General features: G+C 36.1%; 2 protein-coding genes across 2 annotated transcripts; one reads left to right on the top strand and one right to left on the bottom strand.

Moving 5' to 3' along the window:
* Window positions 1–424: 424 nt before the first annotated feature.
* Window positions 425–1,305, bottom strand: LOC112800834 (dehydration-responsive element-binding protein 1E). Its single transcript, XM_025843237.3, has one exon. The coding sequence runs from the start codon at window positions 1,217–1,219 to the stop codon at window positions 584–586; it is 636 nt and encodes a 211-aa protein (XP_025699022.1). The 5' UTR covers window positions 1,220–1,305; the 3' UTR covers window positions 425–583.
* Window positions 1,306–2,713: 1,408 nt separating this feature from the next.
* On the top strand, window positions 2,714–21,761 carry LOC140184825 (uncharacterized). The gene is made up of 5 exons (XM_072238006.1): window positions 2,714–2,957; window positions 18,788–19,225; window positions 21,125–21,319; window positions 21,420–21,499; window positions 21,589–21,761. The coding sequence occupies exons 1-4, from the start codon at window positions 2,714–2,716 to the stop codon at window positions 21,473–21,475; spliced, it is 933 nt and encodes a 310-aa protein (XP_072094107.1). The 3' UTR covers window positions 21,476–21,499; window positions 21,589–21,761.
* The last annotated feature ends 5,166 nt before the right edge of the window (window positions 21,762–26,927 follow it).

Below are 26,927 nucleotides of genomic sequence, written 5' to 3'. Positions count from 1 at the left end.
GGGGTAAGTTTTATTTGTGTCTTTAACGTTTAAATCGTTCTATTTGTATCCTATCGTTTATAAAAGTGACTTAATGTTATCTTACTATCAATTATACTAACAAATCAGATTATATTTTTTAATTATTCTCACGTATTCTAATTTCAAGAATAGATTTTTAAAATTCAAACTAATGCGTTAATGATATGTTATTGACAGCAAGATAATATTGAATCACTTTTACAAACGTTAAAGATACAAATAAGACGATTTAAACATTAGGGACACAAATAGAATTTACCCCAAACATTGAGGACAAAAACGATACTTTACTCTTTTAAAAATTAAAAAAATGTCTGTTATTTAAAATGTCTGAGAGCGAAGGTAAGTGTTAACTTTAAAATAAAAAATAAAAAAATCATTGCGTGGGCCGTTGGAGATGGAGTTCACATGAAAATCGTAAAACTTTATCATACAATTACAACGGCGGGGTATGTTACATATGCATGTTCCAACACGTACTCCACACAGTAGGAGGTACTACCAAGCTAGTGGTTACTGTATCTGATAAGCTTAATTAATCAACTTTGTGGGGCTTAATTATTCAAATGGAGAAGCTCCAGAGTGGCAAACCAACATCGAATATCTCTACGTCATTACTGCCATCTCTCGGAAAAGCAGGATGAGGAGGAGATCTTAGAGGCTCATCCGCCATGCTCATAACCAAATCATGCCAATCCTCAAATTCAGAAACCGCCGGAACAACGTTAACCTCAAATTCAGAAGCCTTGTTCACATCCTCTTCAATCCCCACCACGCATTCCCCAACACTCTGCTCCTGATGCTCCTGCTGGGCGCTGTCCTCCGCCGCGAACGCCGCCGCAGCCTCAACGGCAGCCCTCCTGATGTCCTCCGGATCGGTGGAAGACGGAAGCTGCAAGCGCGAAGCAGAGTCAGCGAAGTTGAGGCAAGCGGACTTGCCGCGAAGCGCAAGAGCAGCAACATCGTGTGCACGTGCTGCCATTTCAGGTGTAGGATAAGTTCCAAGCCATATCCTTGTGTTGTTAACGTTGTTCGGAACACGAATCTCGCAAACCCACTTGTTGTTGTTCCTCCTCCGCACTCCCCTGTACACTGGGTGCCTCGTCTCCTTGAACACCCTCCTCCCCGCTCTCTTCTTCGGCATCGACGAAGCCAGAATCACTTCATCGTCCGAGTAATGATGATTATGAATGTTCATTCTGCTATTCCAAAAGTAGTTTGTTAATTCAGTTATGAATGAGTGTGAGTTAGGAAGTGAGAATGTGAGTGTGAGTTACGAAGTGTGAGTGTGAGTATATATAGGTTGTTGAGGTTAGATGGGCCACGTAAGATGCTGCGACGTGGACACGGACACGGGGACAGTTGGATATATATGTATGTGGTGGGCCAGCCCATAATAACTGGAAGCTAAGCCCATGGGCTGGAATTCACTTTCACTTTCACTTTCCTTTTGATTACGTGGCAGCAGTGGAGGATTTGGAACTTTGTTTCTTCCTAAGTTGACACTTTCACTTGCCTGTCCTGTCTCCCACTCTTGTAGTGTTGTTGCTCCAGCTATGGATATAACTGGAAATCCCAACGTTGAAAACGTGTTTCTTCATCCTCTATTTTTAACACTATTTTTTTCCCTTTACTATTTATAGTAGCAGGACCGTCACTGGTTTTGTCCCCGGTTTGTCCGGCAGCTCAAACTCTACTAAAATAAATTTAGTAATTTACTATTTATCCTTGCATAAAATTCTACATGTGTTTATCACTAAGGTTAACACCAAAAAATAATTTTCGTTAAAATAATGTCATGCATATTTTTCATTAAAGCTTAAAGTAATTTATGTATGAATTTTGTTATTGAATGCAATGAAAGCATTTGCTAAGATTAGATTTTAAAATAGTATAAATTCTTTTATAAAAAGTTTACATTTGTAAAATATTAGCAAGCAATCCTTACTAGACAGTATAAATTTCGTTTTTTCTCTTGTTAAAAGCTTAGTTTACGTCATTAGTACTTAGAAAATGTAAAGTTTATCAACTTGTCACCGAAAACAAATTGTGGAGCAAACTTAATTGTAGAGAGAAGCAAATAAATCAAGTTTTTGGTCTAAAAAAAATGAATTAAAACTATATATTTTTTCGGGTATGTTGGGCTTGATATTTAACGGGCCTAATCTTACTTGGTTTATCAATTAGATTTAGATAGATAATACAAAGTATGATCCCTCCAAAAAAATGTTACACAACACCAACAGTTTCTATGTAGATAAAACCCCACTGGTTCCGGGACCAAAAACCAACCCAGTGGTTTGGGCTTCTCTCTCTTGTGTAAAGTCTAAAACACACAGCTAGCCCATAATATAAGTATACTGTTGGGCTGAATAATCATATAAAACTTTATATGATTTGCTAGGAAGTGAAATCCCCCATGGTAGCTATATTTTCCCCGGAGTGATAGAAAGAAACCCTTCAGATTCCAAGGCTCTATGCCTCTATTGTTCTCCCCTTCCATGAACTCACCGGTAACTAACGCTGAAGAAGTGGACCAACTGCAACGAAGCAAAAAGAAACTTCGTAATAACAGAGGAGAATTTAAAGGGGAGACATCAAGGATAGCTAGGGATCGGAAGAGGAGTGGATATGTGAGAAAACGTCCTTTGTGGGAACTAATGGCAAAAGAAGAACGTATACCGATCTTGTTATGAATGGAAGTGCAGAACCAAGATCAGACGGCGAAGAGTCTGACTCTGATAGGAGTTCATCGGATGATTTCGAAGAGGATACGGAGGAGCAAATACCGATGGAGGAGCTTTTCAATATGAGCCAGATGCAACGAGACGCTCTAAGGAGGGAAAAAAAAGAGGCCAACCGTCAGCCATCGATTTCCTTTGAAAGACTCCCTAACGGCACCATCATCATTACAGTCAATAAGCAGAGAAGAAAAGGTTAGAGAAGCCTTGGAAACACATGCTGATAGTGAAACTCTTGGGGAGGCAGATTACGTATGGAGTGATGAAAAGAAGGTTAGACACCATGTGATCCAAGTCAGGAGGCATGGACCTTATCGACGTTGGTAATGACTTCTATGTGGTGAGATTGTTTAATGAAAAAGACTACTGGTATGTGCTGGAAGGAGGTCCTTGGCTACTTTTTTATCATTATCTAACATAAGGAGGACAAGAAGAACAACCACCAATAAGGACACCTCCAACACAGGTAGTGGATCGAAGCAAGAAAGCGAAGGAGACAAAATGGAAGTAGTGGAGGAAAGAGGAAGTTACGAGGTTCTGGCAGAAAAAGACAAAGCAGACCAACCAATACATGATCAAGGCAATCATCAAGAAAACAATGTGTCGCTTGTAAGGAAGCAGGCTGAGATTGTTTTGAAAGAATTTCTTCGGTTCAAATCAATGATGAATATCCTTCTTACCATCCAAATCTAGTCCAATCATCCAAACGCAAATCCCAAAGCCCAACTTCTTCACAACAACACTGCTAAGTTGCTCCAGCCTCATCACAAGCTAGGAATGTCAATGGGGGTGGGGTGGGGCAGGGCGAGGGATGCCTTCTCGCTTCCCGCTTCCCGTCTTCGCCCTCAGATTTTGTTCTCGTCTCCGTTCCGATCTCGTCGTGGGGAGATAATTGCCCCAATTCTCATTTCTTGCGTTTTCCATATTTTTCGTAGGTCCCAATACTTCATCTCTTTGTGTTGAACATTTATATGAAAATTACAATAAAAAATTTAAAAAATATAAAAAAGATTACAAAATATTATTACAACACACAAACATACATATCTTATTCAAGATTACAACTTACAAGTCAAGAAATATAAAATAACAAATCATAATCCATAAAACGAAATTTTAAAATACAATTTCCATTCTTAAAAAAAGCCATAAAATAAAGTCTTCAACTTCCAACAAATAACTCCATGTTCTCTGTTAAAATACAACACAAATATGAATATGTTAACATACATCATAAACAAGAATATCATATATTTAATATGAATTTGACATAATAAAAAAATAATTACCTAAACTCCTAAATCTCCATATCCATCACATAGTTTCAAGGAATTGGAATTTTCGACCCTGATTTATCTATATTATATCAACCGACAATTTACGAGAGTTAAATTTAACATGAAATTGAACTTTAATACGAAATAAAATTTGAGTTATTAGTACTTTTACCTGAAGAGTGTATCTAATACTGAGTGCAAATTAACGTCTCAACAAGTTCACAATCCAATTTATTGCGATGTGGATGTATAACTCGATCACCAGTACTAAAAGCAGACTTTGAGGCAACAGTAGAAATAGGAATGGCTAAAAAATCTCTTGCAATCTTTTGTAAAGTTGGATATTTCACTCCAATATTTTTTCAATAGTTCAAAATGTTAAATTTCTCCAATTTTGTTTTATCTACCTTAACACTCTCTTCCAAATAGAAATCCAACTTAGTTTTCGCAGCACAGTCTTCAGATGTATCTTTCACAAATTGCAAGTAGATAGAGTTAAATTTTCTTTTTGAAGATCCTTCATCATGTCCAACATTCAAAGTAGAAGCTGAATTATCATCATTTGTTGCTCTTCTTTTAACCCTAGCCTTAAGTTGATATCCATCATTTTTTTCACCTTACTCAGATGATTCTCATTTTGAGATCTATATATTTTAGGAAAAAAAATTTCAATAACTTCATCTTATACCTAGGGTCTAAGATAGTTCCCACAGCCATGACTTCATTAATTTGATTCCAATACTTTTCAAACTTACTAATCATATTTGTTGTCATTCTATAAACTATCTCATTGGGACTGCACAATCACTCATTTAATGTCAATCTCATTTCACACACTTTGGGAAAGTACAAATTTGTTGTTAGATATAAAGTGCCAGAGAATAATTCAGTCACACTATAAAAGACTTCTAATTTATCAACAAGTTCATTTGTTATTTTCCACTCATCATCAGATGGTACAACTTTATACAGAGATTTACGGTGTCTTAAACGCTAAAAAACTTCTCTATATTGCAAAGCAGAAGCAAGCATTAGATAAGTTGAATTCCATCTAGTTCTACAATCAAGTGCAAGCTTTTTCCTATAATTAATATTCCATTGCCTACAAGTCTCTTCAAATTTTTCTTTCCTCTTCTGTGTTGCAACCCAAAAAAAAAACACTATCTCTGATTTTTTCAATAGAACCATATATTGCATTCATGCCATCTTTCACAATCAAATTAACAATGTGAGCACAACAACGCATGTGAAAAAATTTTCCTTTCTTAACAAAGTTAGATGGTGAAATCTTATCAAACAGAAGATGAATCATGGCATCATTTGTACTACAATTATCAACCGTTAAAGTTGAAAATTTTCTATCTATGTTCCAATCATACAAAAAATTCACCAAAGTATCACTAAGAACTTCAGCAGTATGGGATGCAGGCACATATGCAAACCTAGAATAATGTAAATATAATAAACAATCATGACATTAAAAAGTCAAATATTTAAAAGATGCTAAAAGCATAAATAATACCTTATAACTCAACATTACAAGTTCCAATCATCATCAATAAAGTGAGCCGTAATCGCCATATAGCCTTTATTTTGACAATCAGCACTCCACATGTCAGTAGTTATAGCAATGCGGCTTGAATTTTTTCCTAACAATTTTAGAAGCTTTGCCTTTTCAGTTTCATACATCTTCTCAATATCACTTCTCAATGTATTTCTTTTATAAAATTTAAACAAAGGTTGAGTCTCAGCTATAAACTCATGAAAACCCACTTGCTCAACAAATGACATAGGGTGTTCGTCCCTAATAACCCATTTTGTGAGTGCTTGTCGTGCTGCTTGGTGCGGAATTTCACAATCCACACTACTAACTGGCAAGTGCACCGGGTCATACCAAGTAATACCTTACGTGAGTAAGGGTCGATCCCACGAGGATTAATGGATCAAGCAACAGTTATTGAGTGATAAGCTTAGTTAGGCAAGCAGAAATTAGTTTTGAGATGTTAAAAATGTTTAAGTTCGAATTCAGAATATCAAAAGTATAGACAATTAAATAAATTGGGAATAAAATGTGGAGAAAACAGTTAAGGTTTCAGAGTTATCTAATTTCTGGATGAACTTTTATTACTAATTAATTTAATCATGCAAGATTTAATTTCATGACAAACTATATGTGACTAGACCCTAATTCTTTAGACCTTCCTAGTCTCCTCTAAAATTATTAATTGCCAATTCCTTGGTCAATTAATTCTAATTAGAGGGTGATGATCAATTTCTAGTTTATATGCCAAAAGAATCCTAATTATCCACAAATAAGGGGATTATATGTCACGTATCCCTTTAAATACAAACAATTAAAAATTCAGTATAATATATTTTCAAACTGTTGTTCAAGTAAAGAGCTTTTCCAAGTCTTACGAGAACTCAATTAGAACATGGGTCATACTTCCGTTCCACCCAATGTTCATAGAATAAAGAACGAAAATAATTATTGAAATATAAATCAAGATATGAATTAAATTAAAAAGATCAAATGAGTCAATCCATAAAAATAGACAGAGCTCTTAACCTTAACAATGAAGGATTAGTCGCTCATGGTTCAGAGAAGAAAAATAAGGGTTCTGGTAACAATCTGTATCCCTGTCTAAATGTACAGAGTTCCTATTTATAACTAATCCTAATAAATTTAAAATCTAATTATCTAAAACTAAAAATAATAACTTTTCCTAAAAGATAAGATTTGAATTTAAATTTGAATTAATTGACAAGTCTTCAGCTGATGGGTGGGGACCACTTGCTTTGTCCATTCTGCAGCTTCTAATCTGTATTTTCTAGGCTAAAAACTGAGTCAAAATGCAGCCCAAAAATCCACGCCAGCGATTTCTGTAAATTCTACAGATCGCGCACGTCACGCGTACGCGTCAGTCACACGTAAGCGTCGCTGGTTTTCTTCGCAAGTTACGCGGGCGCGTCGGTCACGCAGCTGCGTCGTTGAGCAACTCCTCAAATCACGCGTACGCGTCGGTCACGCGTTCGCGTCGTCATGGATACTTCCAGATCACGCGTACGCGTGAGGCACGCGTGCGCGTCGCTCCTCGCAGCCATCTCCTTTGATTCTTGTGCTGCAGAAACTCCATCAAATTCCGCCGAACGCTACATAAAATAAATAAAATTGCACAAAACTCAAAATAGCATCCATAGTGGCTAAAATATAATTAATTCTTAATTAAACTCAACAAATTAGATGCAAATTCACTAGGAAAAGATAGATAAGATGCTCAGGAATCACTGCCTCTTGACTAAATGTGAAGTTTCTAACCAAAAGTGAATCTGTTGGCCTTCCCGTTCCTGTAGAACCTGATGATTGCTGCACTATTTTTAATATTGATTGCTTTGGTCCCCTAACAGTACAAATCGGACAAATTCTAATGTGATCATGCAAGTACTTAGTTCTTTGCTTCGTGTTACCTCCAAATCTCCAATCTTTCTTTCGCAATATTTACATATTGCTTTCTACTTTGCATCTATTTTCTCCCTCCTAAAATGTTTTCAAGCCTCAGAAGTTAATCCTTTTTTGTTAGGACTGTTTTGTACACTTTGGCTAACTTCTTGTCCTCCTTTTTGTGTTTTTTTTTGTCCTTCCTCTTATGTTCCTTGAACATGTGCTTCAATTACTTAACCCTCATCATCTTGAATTGGTTCTGTCTCATTATTATTTTCAATAGGAGTCGAGTTAAAGCTATTAATCTTATACAGTAATATTTAATACAGAAACACTAAATTAAAAATCAATACATAAACAATAAATTAAAACAAGCTAAAATAAATTAAACCCAGCAGCTTAGAATTAACTCAGAATTATTAATAAATTAAATTATAAAGTCAGAAATAAATTAAGAAGAAACAAGAATATATAAAAAAAAAACAAAAATAACAAAAGAACAGTTGAAGAAGACAAGACTCAAGTTAAATGAATAGAAAATCAAAACCAGGAAAACAATATCAAGGAATATATCGTGCCCTCATTAAAAGATTAATAAAAAATTATAAATAATAATAATTTGTACAATATAGCTAAGGACTGATAGACAAAATCTAATAAGAAAATTGATGAAATAATAACTAAACAAGTGGCATAGTAGAATGAAATTTGTGATGATGATGATGAAATAATAATTAAACAAGTGGCATAGTCAAAATAAATTAACAAAATTATTAACTGGGTCAAGAATTCTGATTGATGGATTATCCAATGAAATCGGACTATATACAACAGTGGATTACAGAACTTGATTTGAGGGAAAGTAGGTTATATATATATGCATTGGGAATATTGAATAATGCATTGGATCACCATGTATATAACTCGATGATTTTCATTTTCAATTGATTAAGTCTGATTCCAATATATGAGTTACAATGAAAGAAAAATGTTTAAGCAAGCAAACACTGCATTCAAAAAGAGTTTCCCCATTTATTGCTGAAAAATGATTTGTTCCAACAGTAGATAACATACATTAAAAATGATGATAATAGAAAGAAACAGGTCAAATTAAGAAGAACAAGAATTGGTACAAATCCATAAACCAGAATTATTAATAAATTAAATGACAAAATCAGAAATAAATTAATAAAATCAGTACAAGAAAAAATAAATTAACAAAATCAGTACAAGCAAAAATAAATTAACAAAATCTGAACAAGCAAACTCAAATTAACAAGATCAGTAAACAAACCCAGCAACTCATAACTACATAATCAGAATTTTCAACTTAAATTGAATCACATAATCAACTCAAAACAAGTAAAATAACTACATGCAGAAAACCAGAAATTAACAAAATCCTAACTAAATCCAGCAACTCAGAATCATAGAAATTAAATAATTAAATAGAAGAAGAAAAGAGAGGGAAATTTCGAAAATAGTTTTGAAAAAGTGGTTAGTGATTTTCGAAAATTAAAGATAATATATAATTAAAATTAAAATTTAAAACAATTAAAAAGAATTTTTGAAAAAGAGATGAGATACTTTCGAAAATTAGAGAGGGATAGGTAGTTAGTTGGTTTTGAAAAAGATAAGAAACAAACACAAAGTCAAAGAGTTAGTTGAAAAAGATATTAAAATCAAATTTGAAAAGATAAGAAGATAAGAAGTTAGATAATATATTTTGAAATCAAATTTTTGAAAAAGATAAAGTTTTTGAAAAAGATAAGATAAAGGATAAAAAGATTTTTTTAAGAAAAAGATATTTTGAAAAAGATTTAATTTTAAAAATTGCTTAACTAACAAGAAACTGAAAGATAAGATTCTAGAATTTAAAGATTGAACCTTTCTTAACAAGAAAGTAACAAACTTCAAATTTTTGAACCAATCACATTAATTGTTAGCTAATTTTCAAAAATTAGATATAAAAGCTAAGAAAAAGATTTTTGAAAAATAATTTTTTTAAACAAATTTTTCGAAAATAAGAAAAAAAAATGGAAAAGATATGATTTTTGAAAAAGATTTTGAAAAGATAAGATTTTTAAAATTTGAAATTTTGACTTGACTTGTAAGAAACAACTAATTTTGAAAATTTTTGACCAAGTCAACCCAAAATTTCGAAAATTTGGAGGGAAATAAGGAAAAGATATTTTTTTTTATTTTTGAATTTTTAATGAAAAACACAAAAATGACCCAAAACATGAAAATTTTGGATCAAAACACAAGATGCATGCAAGAACACAATGAATGTCAAGATGAACACCAAGAACACTTTGAAGATCATGATGAACATCAAGAACATAATTTTGAAAAAAATTTTGATGCAAAGAAAATATGCAAGACACCAAACTTAGAAATCTTTAATGCATGGACTCTAACAAACGAAAAATGCATATGAAAAACAACAAACAACACAAAACAAGAAATCATCAAGATCAAAAAAGAAGACTTGTCAAGAACAACTTGAAGATCATGAAGAACACTATGAATGCATGGAGTTTTCGAAAAAATGCAAGAAAAATTTTTAAAGCATGCAATTGACACCAAACTTAAAAATTGACTCAATACTCAAACAAGAAACACAAAATATTTTTGGTTTTTATGATTTTATGATTTTTTTTTTGTATTTTTATTATTTTTTTCGAAAATATAGTTTGGAAAAACGAAAAATAAAAAGAAAAATTTTTGAAAAAGATTTTTGAAAAGAAAATTACCTAATCTGAGCAACAAGATAAACCGTCAGTTGTCCATACTCGAACAATCCCCGACAACTGCGCCAAAAACTTGGTGGACGAAATTGTGATCACTATTCTTTAAGTTGTACTTTTATGGAATTTGAAATTGGCACGAGTGGACACAACTCCGTTCAACTAACCAGCAAGTGTACTGGGTCGTCCAAGTAATAAACCTTACGCGAGTAAGGGTCGATCCCACAGAGATTGTTGGTATGAAGCAAGCTATGGTCACCTTGTAAATCTCAATTAGGCAGATAAAATTATGGAATTTAGAAAATCAAATAATAAAAAGAAATAATAAAAGGGATACTTATGCAGATTCATTGGTGGGAATTTCAGATAAGCATATGGAGATACTGTATGGCTCACGGACGCCTACTTTCCTACTGCTTCAACTCAATCCTTCTTACTCCTTTCCATGGCAAGCTGTGTATAGGGGTTCACCATTCGACGATGGCTACTTTGAATCCTCTCGGGAAAATAGTCCTCTGCGGCTGTCACTCGCATGGCTAATCGTCTGGAGGCATCACACTGGCCGAAGGCTACATCCCATCCTCGCAGTGAAAACTACGCTCACGCGCTCTGTCAAAGCACGGCTAATCACTGGTTGGTTCCCACTCCTACTGGAATAGAATCCCTTGATTCTTTTGCGTCTGTCACTAACGCCCAGCACTTGCGAGTCTGAAGCACGTCACAGTCATTCATTACCGGAATCCTACTCGGAATACCACAGACAAGGTTAGACTTTCCGGATTCCCAGGATCCTAATCGGAATACCACAGACAATGTGAGACTTTCCGGATCCTCATAAATGCCGCCATCTATCTAGCTTATACCACGAAGATTCTGTTGGGGAATCTAAGAGATACACATTCAAGCTCTGTTGCATGTAGAACGGAAGTGGTTGTCAATCACGTGCGTTCATAAGTGAGAATGATAATGAGCGTCACATAATCATCACATTCATCATGTTCTTGGGTACGAATGAATATCTTGGAATAAGAATAAGAGAGATTTGAATAAAAGAAAATAGAATTGCATTAATACTTGAGGTACAGTAGAGCTCCACACCCTTAATCTATGGTGTGCAGAAACTCCACCGTTGAAAATGCATAAGTAAAAGGTTCAGGCATGGCCGAATGGCCAGCCCCCTGAATGTGATCAATAGTCTCCTAAGATGAAGAATAAAATAAAACTGAGACCAAAGATGTCTAATACAATAGTAACTTATCCTATTTATACTAGATTAGCTACTAGGGTTTACATGAGTAAGTAATTGATGCATAAATCCACTTCCGGGGCCCACTTGGTGTATGTTTGGGCTGAGCTTGATCTATCCACGAGCTGAGGCTTCTCTTGGAGTTGAACTCCAAGTTATGACGTGTTTTGGGCGTTCAACTCCGGATCATGACGTTTTTCTGGCGTTTAACTCTAGACAGCAGCATGTACTAGGCGTTCAACGCCAAGTTACGTCATCAATTTCCGAATAAAGTATAGACCATTATATATTGCTGGAAAGATCTGGATGTCTACTTTCCAACGCCGTTGAGAGCGCGCCATTTGGAGTTCTGTAGCTCCAGAAAATTCATTTCGAGTACAGGGAGGTCAGATTCCAACAGCATCAGCATTCCTTTTGTCAGCCTTTTTCAGAGTTTTGCTCAAGTCCCTCAATTTTAGCCAGAATTTACCTGAATTCACAGAAAAACACACAAACTCATAGTAAAGTCCAGAAATGTAAATTTAACATAAAAACTAATGAAAACATCCCTAAAAGTAGCTCAAACTTACTAAAAACTACCTAAAAATAATGCCAAAAAGCGTATAAATTATCCGCTCATCACAACACCAAACTTAAATTGTTGCCTGTCCCCAAGCAACTGAAAATCAAATAGGATAAAAAGAAGAGAATATACTATAAATTCTAAAATATCAATGAATATTAATTTAATTAGATGAGCGGGACTTATAGCTTTTTGCTTCTGAACAGTTTTGGCATCTCACTTTTTTCTTTGAAGTTCAGAGTGATTGGCGTCTCTGGGAACTTAGAATTTTGGATAGTGTTATTGACTTTCCTAGTTAAGCATGTTGATTCTTGAACACAGCTACTTATGAGTCTTGGCTGTGGCCCTAAGCATTTTGTTTTCCAGTATTACCACTGGATACATAAATGCCACAGACACATGACTGGGTGAACCTTTTCAGATTGTGACTCAGCTTTGCTAGAGTCCCCAGTTAGAGGTGTCCAGAGCTCTTAAGCACACCCTTTTACTTTGGATCACGACTTTAACCACTCAGTCTCAAGCTTTTCACTTGGACCTTCATGACACAAGCACATGGTTAGGGACATCTTGATTTAGCCACTTAGGCCTGGATTTTATTTCCTTGGGCCCTCCTATCCATTGATGCTCAAAGCCTTGGATCCTTTTTACCCTTGCCTTTTGGTTTTAAGGGCTATTGGCTTTTTCTGCTTGCTTTTTCTTTTTCTTTATTTTTTTTGCCAATTTTTTTTTCACAAGCTTTTGCTTTTCACTGCTTTTTCTTGCTTCAAGAATCAATTTCATGATTTTTCAGATCCTCAATAACATTTCTCTTTGTTCATCATTCTTTCAAGAGCCAACAATTTTAACACTCATAAACAACAATATCAAAAGACATATGCACTGTTCAATCATTCATTCAGAAAACAAAAAGTATTGTCACCACATCAATATAATTAAATTAAATTCAATGATAAATTTGAAATTTATGTATTTCTCGTTCTTTTGAATTAAAACATTTTTCATTTAAGAGAGGTGAAGGATTAATGGAATTTATTTATAGCTTTAAGGCATGGTTACATACTAGTGATCATGAAGTAGAGACACAAAATATAGATAAACACAACACTAAAAACCGAAAACAGAAAGAAATAAAGAACAAGGAATGAATCCACCTTTAGTGGCGTCTTCTTCTTGAAGGTCCAACAATGTCCTTAAGCTCTTCTATGTCCCTTCCTTGCCTTTGTTGCTCCTCCCTCATTGCTCTTTGGTGTTTCTACCCTTACTTGCTTCCAATATTTGTGTGGAGGACAACTTATCCCCTGAGGTAACTCAGGGATCTCTTGATTTGCAGCCACATGTTCTACCACTGAGCTATGACGGCTTTATATGAGTCTTTCCATCTCCCAAGACTCAGAAGTGGAAGCTTTTGTCTTCCCTTTGAGGTTTCTCTGGCCTTAGGTGCCATTAATGGTAATGGAAAAGCAAAAAAGCTATGATTTTACCACACCAAACTTAAAATATTGCTCGCCCTCAAGCAAGAGAAGAAAGAAGAGAGGAAGAAGAAGAAGAAGAAAATGGAGGTGAGTGAGGGGAGATGGATTCGGCTATATGGGTGGGATTGGGTGGGAAAGAGAAGTTGAATTGTAAAGGTAGGTGGGGTGTATGGGGAAGAGTGGGTTGATGTGAGGTGATTGGTGAAAGTTGTTGGGAAGTGTGACATGGGGAGTAGGAGAGTGTAATTAGGATTAGGAGGTAAGATGGGAATATATTAGGTGGGGATCCTGTGGGGTCCACATATCTTGAGGTGTCAAGGAATTCCATCCCTGCACCAGATAGGCATGTAAAATGCCTTTGCACACCATTCTGGCGTTTAAACGCCCATTGGTGCACATTCTGGGCGTTCAACGCCCATGTAAAGCATGTTTCTGGCGTTGAACGCCAGTTTCATGCTTGTTACTGGCGTTCAGCGCCAGCTTTTCTTCTCTGGGCATATTCCTGGCGTTCAGCGCTAGAATGTTGCTTGTTTCTGGCGTTCAGCGCCAGAATGGTGCTCTGTTCTGGCGTTGAACGCCGGCCATACGCACCTTACTGGCGTTGAACGCCAGCCTGTGCGTCCTCCAGGGTGAAAAATTTTTTTCTTCTGTTTTTGACTCTGTTTTTAATTTTTTTTGATTTTTTCGTGACTCCTCATGATCATGTACCTAATAAAACACAAAATAATAATAAAATAAAAATTAGATAATTAAAATTGGGTTGCCTCCCAACAAGCGCTTCTTTAATGTCAATAGCTTGACAGTGGCTCTCATGGAGCCACAAGGTGATCAGGTCAATGTTAGTGTAGTCCCAACACCAAACTTAGAGTTTGGATATGGGGTCTTAATACCAAACTTAGAGTTTGGTTGTGGCCTCACAACACCAAACTTAGAGTTTGACTGTGTGGGCTCTTCTTGACTCTGAACTGAGAGAAGCTCTTCATGCTTACTCTCTTCTGTCACAAAGGGATGGCCATGTGCCTTAAACACAAGGTAGTCCCCATTTAATTGAAGGACTAACTCACCTCTGTTGACATCTATCACAGCTCCTGCTGTGGCTAGGAAAGGTCTTCCAAGGATGATGCAATCATCCTCTTCCTTCCTAGTGTCTAAGATTATGAAATCAGCAGGGATATAAAGGCCTTCAACCTTTACTAACACGTCCTCTACTATTCCATAAGCTTGTCTCAATGACTTGTCTGCCAATTGTAATGAGAACAAGGCAGGCTGTACCTTAATGATCCCCAGCTTCTCCATTACAGAGAGTGGCATAAGATTTATCCCTGACCCTAGATCACATAGAGCCTTTTCAAAGGTCATGGTGCCTATGGTACAAGGTATTAGGAACTTGCCAGGATCTTGTTTCTTTTGAGGTAGAGTTTTCTGAATCCAAATATCTAGTTCACTAATGAGCAAGGGAGGTTCACTTTCCCAAGTCTCATTACCAAACAACTGGGCATTCAGCTTCATGATAGCTCCTAAGTATTGAGCAATTTGCTCTCCAGTCACATCTTCATCCTCTTCAGAGGATGAATAGTCTTCAGAGCTCATGAATGGCAGAAGGAGATTTAATGAAATCTCTATGGTCTCTATATGAGGCTTAGATTCCTTTGGATCCTTAATAGGAAACTCCTTCTTGCTTGAGGGACGTCCCAGGAGGTCTTCCTCACTAGGATTTTCGTCCTCTTCCTCCCTTGTGCATTCGGCCATATTGACTATGTCAATGGCTTTGCACTCTCTTTTTGGATTCTCTTCTGTATTGCTTGGGAGAATACTGGGAGGAGTTTCAATGACTTTCTTACTCAGCTGGCCCACTTGTGCCTCCAAATTTCTGATGGAGGATCTTGTTTCATTCATGAAACTGAAAGTGGCCTTTGACAGATCAGAGACTATATTGGCTAAATTAGAAGTATTTTGTTCAGAATTCTCTGTCTGTTGCTGAGAAGATGATGGATATGGCTTGCTATTGCTCAGCCTATTGCGTCCACCATTGTTAAAGCCTTGTTGAGGCTTTTGTTGATCCTTCCAGGAGAAATTTGGATGATTTCTCCATGATGGGTTATAGGTGGTTCCATATGGTTCACCCATGTAATTAACTTCTGCCATGGCAGGGTTCTCAGGATCATAAGCTTCTTCAGAAGCTGCCTCTCTAGTACTGTTGGATGCATGTTGCCATCCATTCAGATTTTGAGAGATCATGTTGACCTGTTGAGTCAACACTTTGTTCTGAGCCAATATGGCATTCAGAGCATCTATTTCAAGAACTCCTTTCTTCTGAGGTATCCCATTATTCACGGAATTCCTCTCAGAGGTGTACATAAATTGGTTGTTTGCAACCATGTCAATGAGTTCTTGAGCCTCTTCAGGCGTTTTCTTCAGGTGAATAGATCCACCTGCAGAATGGTCCAGTGACATTTTCGAAAATTCAGAGAGACCATAATAGAATATATCTAATATGGTCCATTCTGAAAACATGTCAGATGGACATCTTTTGGTCAGCTGCTTGTATCTTTCCCAAGCTTCATAGAGGGATTCACCATCTTTTTGTTTGAAGGTTTGAACATCCACTCTCAGCTTGCTCAGCTTTTGAGGAGGAAATAATTTGTCCAAGAAAGCAGTGACCAGCTTATCCCAGGAGTCCAGGCTATCCTTAGGTTGTGAATCCAACCATATTCTAGCTCTGTCTCTTACAGCAAAAGGGAAAAGCATGAGTCTGTAGACTTCAGGATCAACTCCATTCGTCTTTACAGTCTCACAGATCTGCAAGAACTCAGTTAAAAATTGATAAGGATCTTCAGATGGAAGTCCATAAAACTTGCAGTTTTGTTGCATTAATGCAACTAGCTGAGGTTTCAGCTCAAAGTTGTTGGCTCCAATGGCAGGAATGGAGATGCTTCTTCCATCAAATTTGGATGTTGGCTTTGTGAAGTCACCAAGCATTCTCCTTGCATTATTATTATTTTCGGCTGCCATTTCCTTCTCTTGTTCGAAAATTTCTGAAAGGTTGTTTCTGGATTGTTGTAATTTAGCTTCTCTTAATTTTCTCTTCAGAGTCCTTTCAGGTTCTGGATCAATTTCAACAAGAGTGCCTTTTTCCCTGTTCCTGCTCATATGAAAGGGAAGAAAACAATAAAAGAAAGAGGAATCCTCTATGTCACAGTATAGAGATTCCTTTATGTTAGTAGAAGGAGAAAAAGGGGGGGGGGGAGAATCCAAACACAAGGGATATAAGAAGTTCGGATTCTTAGATGAAGAGAGGTGAAGAGAAGTGTTAGTAAATAAATAATTAAATAGAAGAAGAAAAGAGAGAGAAATTTCGAAAATAGTTTTGAAAAAGTGGTTAGTGATTTTCGAAAATTAAAGATAATATATAATTAAAATTAAAATTTAAAACAATTAAAAAGAATTTTTGAAAAAGAGATGAGATATTTTCGAAAATTAGAGAGGGATAGGTAGTTAGTTGGTTTTGAAAAAGATAAGAAACAAACACAAAGTCAAAGAGTTAGTTGAAAAAGATATTAAAATCAAATTTGAAAAGATAAGAAGATAAGAAGTTAGATAATATATTTTGAAATCAAATTTTTGAAAAAGATAAAGTTTTTGAAAAAGATAAGATAAAGGATAAAAAGATTTTTTTAAGAAAAAGATATTTTGAAAAAAGATTTAATTTTAAAAATTGCTTAACTAACAAGAAACTGAAAGATAAGATTCTAGAATTTAAAGATTGAACCTTTCTTAATAAGAAAGTAACAAACTTCAAATTTTTGAACCAATCACATTAATTGTTAGCTAATTTTCGAAAATTAGATATAAAAGCTAAGAAAAAGATTTTTGAAAAATAATTTTTTTAAAAAATTTTTTCGAAAATAAGAAAAAAAAAATGGAAAAGATATGATTTTTGAAAAAGATTTTGAAAAGATAAGATTTTTAAAATTTGAAATTTTGACTTGACTTGTAAGAAACAACTAATTTTGAAAATTTTTGACCAAGTCAACCCAAAATTTTGAAAATTTGGAGGGAAATAAGGAAAAGATATTTTTTTTTATTTTTGAATTTTTAATGAAAAACACAAAAATGACCCAAAACATGAAAATTTTGGATCAAAACACAAGATGCATGCAAGAACACTATGAATGTCAAGATGAACACCAAGAACACTTTGAAGATCATGATGAACATCAAGAACATAATTTTGAAAAAATTTTTGATGCAAAGAAAATATGCAAGACACCAAACTTAGAAATCTTTAATGCATGGACTCTAACAAACGAAAAATGCATATGAAAAACAACAAACAACACAAAACAAGAAATCATCAAGATCAAACAAGAAGACTTGTCAAGAACAACTTGAAGATCATGAAGAACACTATGAATGCATGGAGTTTTCGAAAAAATGCAAGAAAAATTTTTAAAGCATGCAATTGACACCAAACTTAAAAATTGACTCAAGACTCAAACAAGAAACACAAAATATTTTTGGTTTTTATGATTTTATGATTTTTTTGTATTTTTATTTTTTTTTTCGAAAATATAGTTTGGAAAAACGAAAAATAAAAAGAAAAATTTTTGAAAAGAAAATTACCTAATCTGAGCAACAAGATGAACCGTCAGTTGTCCATACTCGAACAATCCCCGGCAACGGCGCCAAAAATTTGGTGGACGAAATTGTGATCACTATTCTTAAAGTTGTACTTTTATGGAATTTGAAATTGGCACGAGTGGACACAACTCCGTTCAACTAACCAGCAAGTGTACTGGGTCGTCCAAGTAATAAACCTTACGCGAGTAAGGGTCGATCCCACAGAGATTGTTGGTATGAAGCAAGCTATGGTCACCTTGTAAATCTTAGTTAGGCAGATAAAATTATGGAATTTAGAAAATCAAATAATAAAAAGAAATAATAAAAGGGATACTTATGCAGATTCATTGGTGGGAATTTCAGATAAGCATATGGAGATACTGTATGGCTCACGGATAGGGGTGTTCAAAACCGATCCGGACCGAACTAAACCGAAGAACCGAACCGAAAAAACCGAAAACCGAAATAACCGAAAACCGAAAAAATCGAAAAAAGTGATGTGTTGCTGTTTTTTTGCGGTTCGGTTCGGTTTTCGGTTCTCACTACCAAAACCCTAACCGAACCGAACCGAACCGGTTCATCCCAAAACCCTAAAAAATTAAACCTACCCCCAATCCCCCACCCACCCATACGTGACTTGTGTCTTGTGAGATGAGAGTGTGAGAGTGACGGCCACACCCCCACTTCCCCTGTCCCCTTCTCCTTCCCCACATGCGTGACACTGCGACAGGCCGACAACTTCCCTCTCCAAATCCCACCGCCGAACAGAGGAGAACCCCCACCGCCGGTGCACGACCCAGCCTCTAGCCCTCCACCGAACAGCGTTTCTGGAGCCACCTCTGACCACGCCACCTGCGACCTCGCCGCCTCTAGTCCACCCAGCACTCCAGCAGCGTTTCTGGAGCCACCCCCAACCTCGCCACGTCCGACCTCACCGCCTGCAGTCCACCCATTAGCGTTTCTGGAGCCCACCCACGACCTCGACACGTCCGACCTCGCCGCCTCAAGTCCACCCAGCAGCGTTTCTGGAGCCCAGCCACCCAGCCACCGATTGTCGGATTCAAGTTCATATGGAGCCCGAGCCATCTATTCAGGTAAACTTTGCTTGATTTGTTGTTCAATTTAGACCTAGGGTTATAACTTATCAGTTTATTGATTTATTGTTTATTTCTGATTCATTGTTTATTGCTTATTTATTGTTTATTGTTCAGTTTATCAGTCTATTGATTTATCGATTTATCAGTTTAGCAGTCTATTGATTTATCAGTTTATCAGTTTATCAGTTATTCAGTGCTGGTTCTGTGCTTAATGATTTAAACTTCAGCTGCTTGTTTATTGCTGGTTCTGTGCTTGTTTATTGCTGGTTCTGTGCTTGATTTATTGCTGGTAAAAGGGCTTGTTTATTGCTGGTTTTGTGCTTGTTTAATGCTGGTAAAAGTGGCTATTTTTTGCTGGTTCTATGCTTATTGGAAATGCTGGTTTTGTGCTTGTTTAATGGTGGTAAAAGTGCTTATTTTTTTGCTGGTTTTGTTCTTGTTTAATGCTGGTAAAAGTGCTTGTTTATTGCTGATCTTGTGCTTGTTTAATGCTGGTAAAAGTGCTTGTTTTTTGCTGGTTTTGTGCTTGTTTAATGCTGGTAAAAGTGGCTATTTTTTGCTGGTTCTGTGCTTATTGGAAATGCTGGTTTTGTGCTTGTTTAATGGTGGTAAAAGTGCTTATTTTTTTGCTGATTTTGTTCTTGTTTAATGCTGGTAAAAGTGCTTGTTTTTTTGCTTGTTTTGTGCTTGTTTAATGCTAGTAAAAGTGCTTGTTTATTGCTGATCTTGTACTTGTTTAATGGTGGTAAAAGTGCTTGTTTTTTGATGGTTTTGTGCTTGTTTAATGCTGGTAAAGGTGCCTGTTTTTTGCTAGTTCTGTGCTTATTTTTTTGCTTTGTTTGTAGAAATGTAGAACTATTTATTACTGTTAGAAAGTTCATATATGATATATCGTTAGATGATATTCCATTCTATAATTTAGACAATGATATTTCCTTTAAGTAAATGTGTAAAAAATGTAAACCAGTCAAAATTGTTGCGTAAGTTATAAATTAAAAATTTGAATGAAAATGGTGAGACATAACTTAACTTCGTAACAAAAACAATAGGATTAGAATGTCCGTTTCTTCTTTGTGTTGAGATAAATAAAGCCAAGTATGATATAACCATAATTTGGTTTAATTTCAATTAAGTAAAAGAAGCGGATATTGATTTCAAAATTCCCCGTCAATAAAATTAATATCATGTTTATTGCTTGTTTCAATTTCTTGCTTGTTTATTGATGGCTGCTGCTTAATGATTTAAACTTTTATTGCTTGTTCTGTCCTTGATTTATTGTATTTGTTTATGTAGTTTGACGCCAGTTCAAGTGAGAATATGGGCGACACTGGATTGCCTCCCGTTCCTATTCCGAATGAATCAACAAGCATCAGATCTCCGACTGCATTGCCTCCTGTGCCAGCTCCTCATCGAAACACAAGGAAGCTTGCTAGTAGAGGCCGAGGGAAAAGGCGGGCTGTTGAAGAAGCTCCCATTGATGACTCTGCTGAAACTGAGACCGACGAAGGTAAGAGAAAACCTTGTAGACCTAGGTCTTGGACATGGGATCACTTTACTAAAGATGAAACTAGTAATCCACAGTATCCTAGAGCTAAATGTAATTGGTGTGGGGCTAGTTATGCATGTGATACACATAAAAATGGCACTAGTAACATGAAAAATCACTTGTTGTCGCAATGCAAAAAATTTCCGAAGGAGGCATTAGATCCTACCCAAAAGATTCTTTGTTTTCAAGATGTGGTAAAAGATTCTTTGTTTTCAATGAGAGTGCTAACAAGAATGAGGTGGAGTTATATCTTATGGAGGCATTAGAGAAGAGTGGCGTGCAATTCGACATTCTAAATTGGTGGAAAGTGAATTCCACTAAATTTCCAATCCTTGGGCTGATTGCAAGAGACGTCTTAGCCATGCCAGTTTCCACAGTTGCTTCAGAATCGGCATTTAGTACTGGAGGAAGGGTGTTAAATAATTATAGGAGTTCTCTAACACCGATGACAGCTGAAGCGTTAATTTGTACCCAAAATTGGCTCCGAAACTCTCCAAAACTTGTCCTTGAGGAACTCATCGAGGAATTGGAGAAGTTGGAATTAGGTATGGTTAAGTTTTTACTTATAATTTTCTTTATTTTAATCTAGTTTTTATTAATATATATTAATTGTTATGATTGTTTCTTGTTTTATATATTTTGTAGAAGTTGCACCCACTCGTGATCCCAATGAAGAAGATTCTGGTGTTGAGTCTGATTAAAGTACATCTTGTTAAGTTGTTATGGTAGGAATTGTTTTCCTTATACTATTATTATTATTATAATTATTATTGTTGTTGTTGTTCTTATTATGTAACTTTTTTTTTAATTTCAGGTTGGTTTGCATTATGAAGTTAGCTATTTTGTTGGAGAAGATACCATAACTTTGCTAATGACAATTTATTTTTATTTTCAGTTGTGTTGGCTGTTGAACTATTAAACTTCTTTAATTGTCGTATTTGAATTCTGTTGTCGTTATATTTCATTAGATCAATACTTTGTTAGCTATTGTGTATTTTGGTTTGTCGATTTCAGTGTTATGACTTTGCATAATAGTATGGTAGAATTTTTTTTATTTGATTGAAAAAACCGAACAAACCGAACCAAACCAAACCGATTTTAATTGGTTTGGTTTGGTTCGGATGACCTTGAAAAAAAAACCGAACCAAACCGAACCGCAGCATAATTAAACGATCGGATCGGATGGCTTTTCCTTCAAAAACCGAACCAAACCGCACCGCGAACACCCCTACTCACGGATGCCTACTTTCCTACTGCTTCAACTCAATCCTTCTTACTCCTTTCCATGGCAAGCTGTGTATAGGGGTTCACCATTCGACGATGGCTACTTTGAATCCTCTCGGGAAAATGGTCCTCTGCGGCTGTCACTCGCATGGCTAATCGTCTGGAGGCATCACACTGGCCGAAGGCTACATCCCATCCTTGCAGTGAAAACTACGCTCACGCGCTCTGTCACAGCACGACTAATCACTGGTTGGTTCCCGCTCCTACTGGAATAGAATCCCTTGATTCTTTTGCGTCTGTCACTAACGCCCAGCACTTGCGAGTCTGAAGCACGTCACAGTCATTCATTACCGGAATCCTACTCGGAATACCACAGACAAGGTTAGACTTTCCGGATTCCCAGGATCCTACTCGGAATACCACAGACAAGGTGAGACTTTCCGGATCCTCATAAATGCCGCCATCTATCTAGCTTATACCACGAAGATTCTGTTGGGGAATCTAAGAGATACACATTCAAGCTCTGTTGCATGTAGAACGGAAGTGGTTGTCAATCACGTGCGTTCATAAGTGAGAATGATAATGAGCGTCACATAATCATCACATTCATCATGTTCTTGGGTACGAATGAATATCTTGGAATAAGAATAAGAGAGATTTGAATAAAAGAAAATAGAATTGCATTAATACTTGAGGTACAGTAGAGCTCCACACCCTTAATCTATGGTGTGCAGAAACTCCACCGTTGAAAATGTATAAGTAAAAGGTTCAGGCATGGCCGAATGGCCAGCCCCCTGAATGTGATCAATAATCTCCTAAGATGAAGAATAAAACAAAACTGAGACCAAAGATGTCTAGTACAATAGTAACTTATCCTATTTATACTAGATTAGCTACTAGGGTTTACATGAGTAAGTAATTGATGCATAAATCCACTTCCGGGACCCACTTGGTGTATGCTTGGGCTGAGCTTGATCTATCCACGAGCTGAGGCTTCTCTTGGAGTTGAACTCCAAGTTATGACGTGTTTTGGGCGTTCAACTCCGGATCATGACGTTTTTCTGGCGTTTAACTCCAGACAGCAGCATGTACTTGGCGGTCAACGCCAAGTTACGTCGTCAATTTCCGAATAAAGTATGGACTATTATATATTGCTGGAAAGCTCTGGATGTCTACTTTCCAACGCCGTTGAGAGCGCGCCATTTGGAGTTCTGTAGCTCCAGAAAATTCATTTCGAGTGCAGGGAGGTCAGATTCCAACAGCATCAGCAGTCCTTTTGTCAGCCTTTTTCAGAGTTTTGCTCAAGTCCCTCAATTTCAGCCAGAATTTACCTGAAATCATAGAAAAACACACAAACTCATAGTAAAGTCCAGAAATGTGAATTTAACATAAAAACTAATAAAAACATCCCTAAAAGTAGCTCAAACTTACTAAAAACTACCTAAAAGCAATGCCAAAAAGCGTATAAATTATCCGCTCATCAATGGTATGGGACTTACCTCATCAGTCATTATTGCACAAATCAAGTTGAAGACACTATGCACGTTTTGAGAGGTTGCGAGGGGGCAAAGATTATCTGGAAGAAGCTTGTTAGAAGTGAGCTGGCATTGGAGTTCTTTTTCATTCCTATGCCCTATTAGTTCCATGAGTGTTTGAACAAGGATTGGGGTTGTTCGATTCAAGCAGAATGGATTAGTATCTATATGGTTGCTTGTTGGAGGATTTGGAAGTTGAGAAACATGGAAATATTCCAAAGACCCTTCAAGAGACCATTGATAACGAACAATCTTATTCGGGATTATATTACCACCATTCATAAAGCCTTTGAGAAGTATCTCATTCGGACTAATACTCAAAGGATAATGGCTATCAGTATCAAGTTGCAACCCCCACAAAGTAATTAGATTAAAATAAACACAAATGGGGCAGTAAAAGATAATCCAGGAAGGAAAAAATGTGGTGGTATTCTAAGAAATAGCGAAGGAAGATAGATAATGGAATTTTTCAAGAACCTGGGTGTCTGTTTCATATACTTTGCTGAGCTTTAGGGGGTATACACAGGCCTGGAGATAGCCTGGACGATGGGGTTCAGAAGAATTTAGCTTGATTGTGACTCAAGCGCAGTAGTAAATAATTAATTGGATAGGATGTAAAATTCTGCAAAATACTAAGTAATTAATTGACAACTAATAAATAAATTAAATGAGAGAAAAATAGAGTTATATATTGAATATTTATAATATGGAGAAATAAAAATATTTAGGATGCGAATTAAAACGCTTATCTTAAAAGTTTTAGCTTAAAATTAGGCCAACGGACTAAAAGAAATAAAATTGGGCCTTACTGGGCCCAAGCCCCCATATATAAATATACCCTCACTTAAGGAGATTTCAACTACCATTTTTCCTCATTTGAGTGAGAGATGCGGATAGAAGAGAGAAGAGATAGGTGAGAGCAAAAACCTTAACTTCACCATCTTCAATCTATCATAACTTTTGCTACGAAACTTCGATTGACGAGCCATTTGCGGCCACGCAAAGCTTGTATTTTCATATTCAATTTTATCTAAATATTTTGGTAATTAACTCGAAATTCCAGCCCCATTTTCTTATTCAAATCTGAAATCACATTTTTGGTTTGTGTGTTGAGAATTTTTGGTGATTTTGATGTTATAGGGATCCTCTAACTTATATTCTTGGTAGTATCCATTACTAATTTTAGTGGATGAAGGTAAAAAATCATTTTCCTCTCTTAGTTCATCAATTAATGTTGTATTAAATTATATAATATGATGTTAGATCGAGTAGTTGGAAGCTTGGTTCGGTGGAACTTTGAAAAGGAAAGCTTGGAAGCTTGGATTTGTGACATTAAGGTATGGGTGATAATTTTGAGTAGGCATTATGTGAGGGTATGTGAAAATTTAGGTTACTTGCCCCTAAGATAAGTTGAATGAAATTGATTGTTGATATGTTTGAATAATGGTTAGTATGAGCATTGAGTTGGTTGATGTATTTTGACATAAAATTAAAAGTGAAAATAAGGAATTTATGATAAATTGAGAGATGCTATGTTATATTATTGCAATTGGATATTGTGAAGTACGTTGGTACTACGTTGCATGAAAATGAATATGTATGTTGAGTTTCCATTGAGAATTGGATGTATAAATATTGTGATTTGTGAAATCGAGCCGGAGGCCGTGATAGGGTGAAAAAATCTTCTATGTGGTAAGTTGAGGTAAGTGGTGTGAATGATTGTATAAGATTGTGATGATTGATTATTGGATGATTGAGAACTTGGATATATGAATGTTGTATGTTGTCATTAAACATGGGTATGTTGATAGAATAAGTTAAACAAGTTGGAAGTAAGTTGATTTAGGTTTGCGAGGATTGGAGATTTATGAATGAGTGTTTGGGGGGTGTATGAGTGGTTTTGGAATAGTCCATAACTGAATTGAATTGAGAAATTTATGAATTCAAAAGGTTATGAGAATTTGGTAAAAATAGATTTTTAACCAACTTCGACGGCCATAACTTGGCGCTAGGAGTTTGAAATTGAGAGGAAGTTATTTTAAACTAAAACTTCTTAAAAGACCTTTAAAACCATATAAAGATGAGAAAAAACGAAATTTTGTAGAGGAAGTTATTGAAGTTTGAAAATGGATGTGAAAAACTGAATTTTCTTCAACATATCAGCTTTTCTGAAACATTGTGTTCATGCGTATGCGAAGGTGTCACGCAAAGCAAGTTACTGGTCTTGCCCAACACATCTCGCGTACACGGCACTGGCTCGGGTACGCGACTTTGTCATTTTTAACGCTCATGCGTACGCCGGCATGTGTCTTGCGTACGCAACTTTTGAAAAATTCACATTTATGCGTACGCATAAGGCATGTGTTTGCATGACCATCCTATTTTGCTGAAAATATTTATTTTACTTACTTTGCCCATTTCACTTGGCTGTTTCATTTTCGTAATCCTATTTAAGATTCGATAACTATTTTCCATGATTGGGAATGAATCTTATGCATCTAAACTGTTTTCTTAACGTTTTAAACTTCTGTAACTCCTATAACGAGGGTAGAGGATAATGAGAATGAGATGATATGATTGAGTGATAATATTGAATTGATTCAAGAGGACGATGAGAATGAGATTATATGATTGAATGACGAGATTGAATTGATCCGAGAGGTTAATGAGATTGAGATTATATGATTGAATGACGAAATTGAGTTGATTCAAGAGGGTAATGAGAACGAGATTATATGATTGAATGATGAGATTGAGTTGATTCGAGAGGATAATGAGATCGTATGATCGAATGATGAGATTGAATTGATTTGTAGAGCATAATGAGAATGGGTTTGATTGATAATTGAACTTTTGGGGTAGATATAAGGATTGTAGTTTGTCCCACTTGCTCCCAGTTGGTATTTGAGTTATTGGGGTAGATGCAAGGATTGTGATTCATATTTGAGCTTCTGGGATAGATGCAAAGATTGTAGTTTGTTCTGCTTGCTTCTAGTCGGTATTTGAGCTTTTGGGATAATATGCAAGGATTGTGGTTTTGTACCACTTGCTCCTAGTCAGAATTTGAGCTTCATAGGTAGATACAAGAATGGTGGTTTGTCCCGCTTGCTCCAGGATGGAATTGAGACTGTTGGCCCTCCGTCCCAAGATGTAGCTGGACACTTATATCTTCCAGGATATATCCCCCAATGGATATTGATCAATGAATATGAATACGAGCTTTGGGGATGCACGCACTGAGGGACTGTCTAGGTTTAACTATCAGACATGTCGGATTTGGCTGTATAACGGACACATGAGTTCATTGGCCATAGAGCAGGCATACATCATTTGTATTTACGTGTATTGTTTAGGTGTGTATCTTGTATTTGGCTTATCTATTTGAATAATTGTA

Source organism: Arachis hypogaea, chromosome 5 (genome assembly GCF_003086295.3).
Source record: "Arachis hypogaea cultivar Tifrunner chromosome 5, arahy.Tifrunner.gnm2.J5K5, whole genome shotgun sequence".
Classification (NCBI taxonomy): domain Eukaryota; kingdom Viridiplantae; phylum Streptophyta; class Magnoliopsida; order Fabales; family Fabaceae; genus Arachis; species Arachis hypogaea.
The sequence above is the reverse complement of the archived record's forward strand: the minus strand, read 5'-3'. Positions and strand labels throughout refer to the sequence as shown.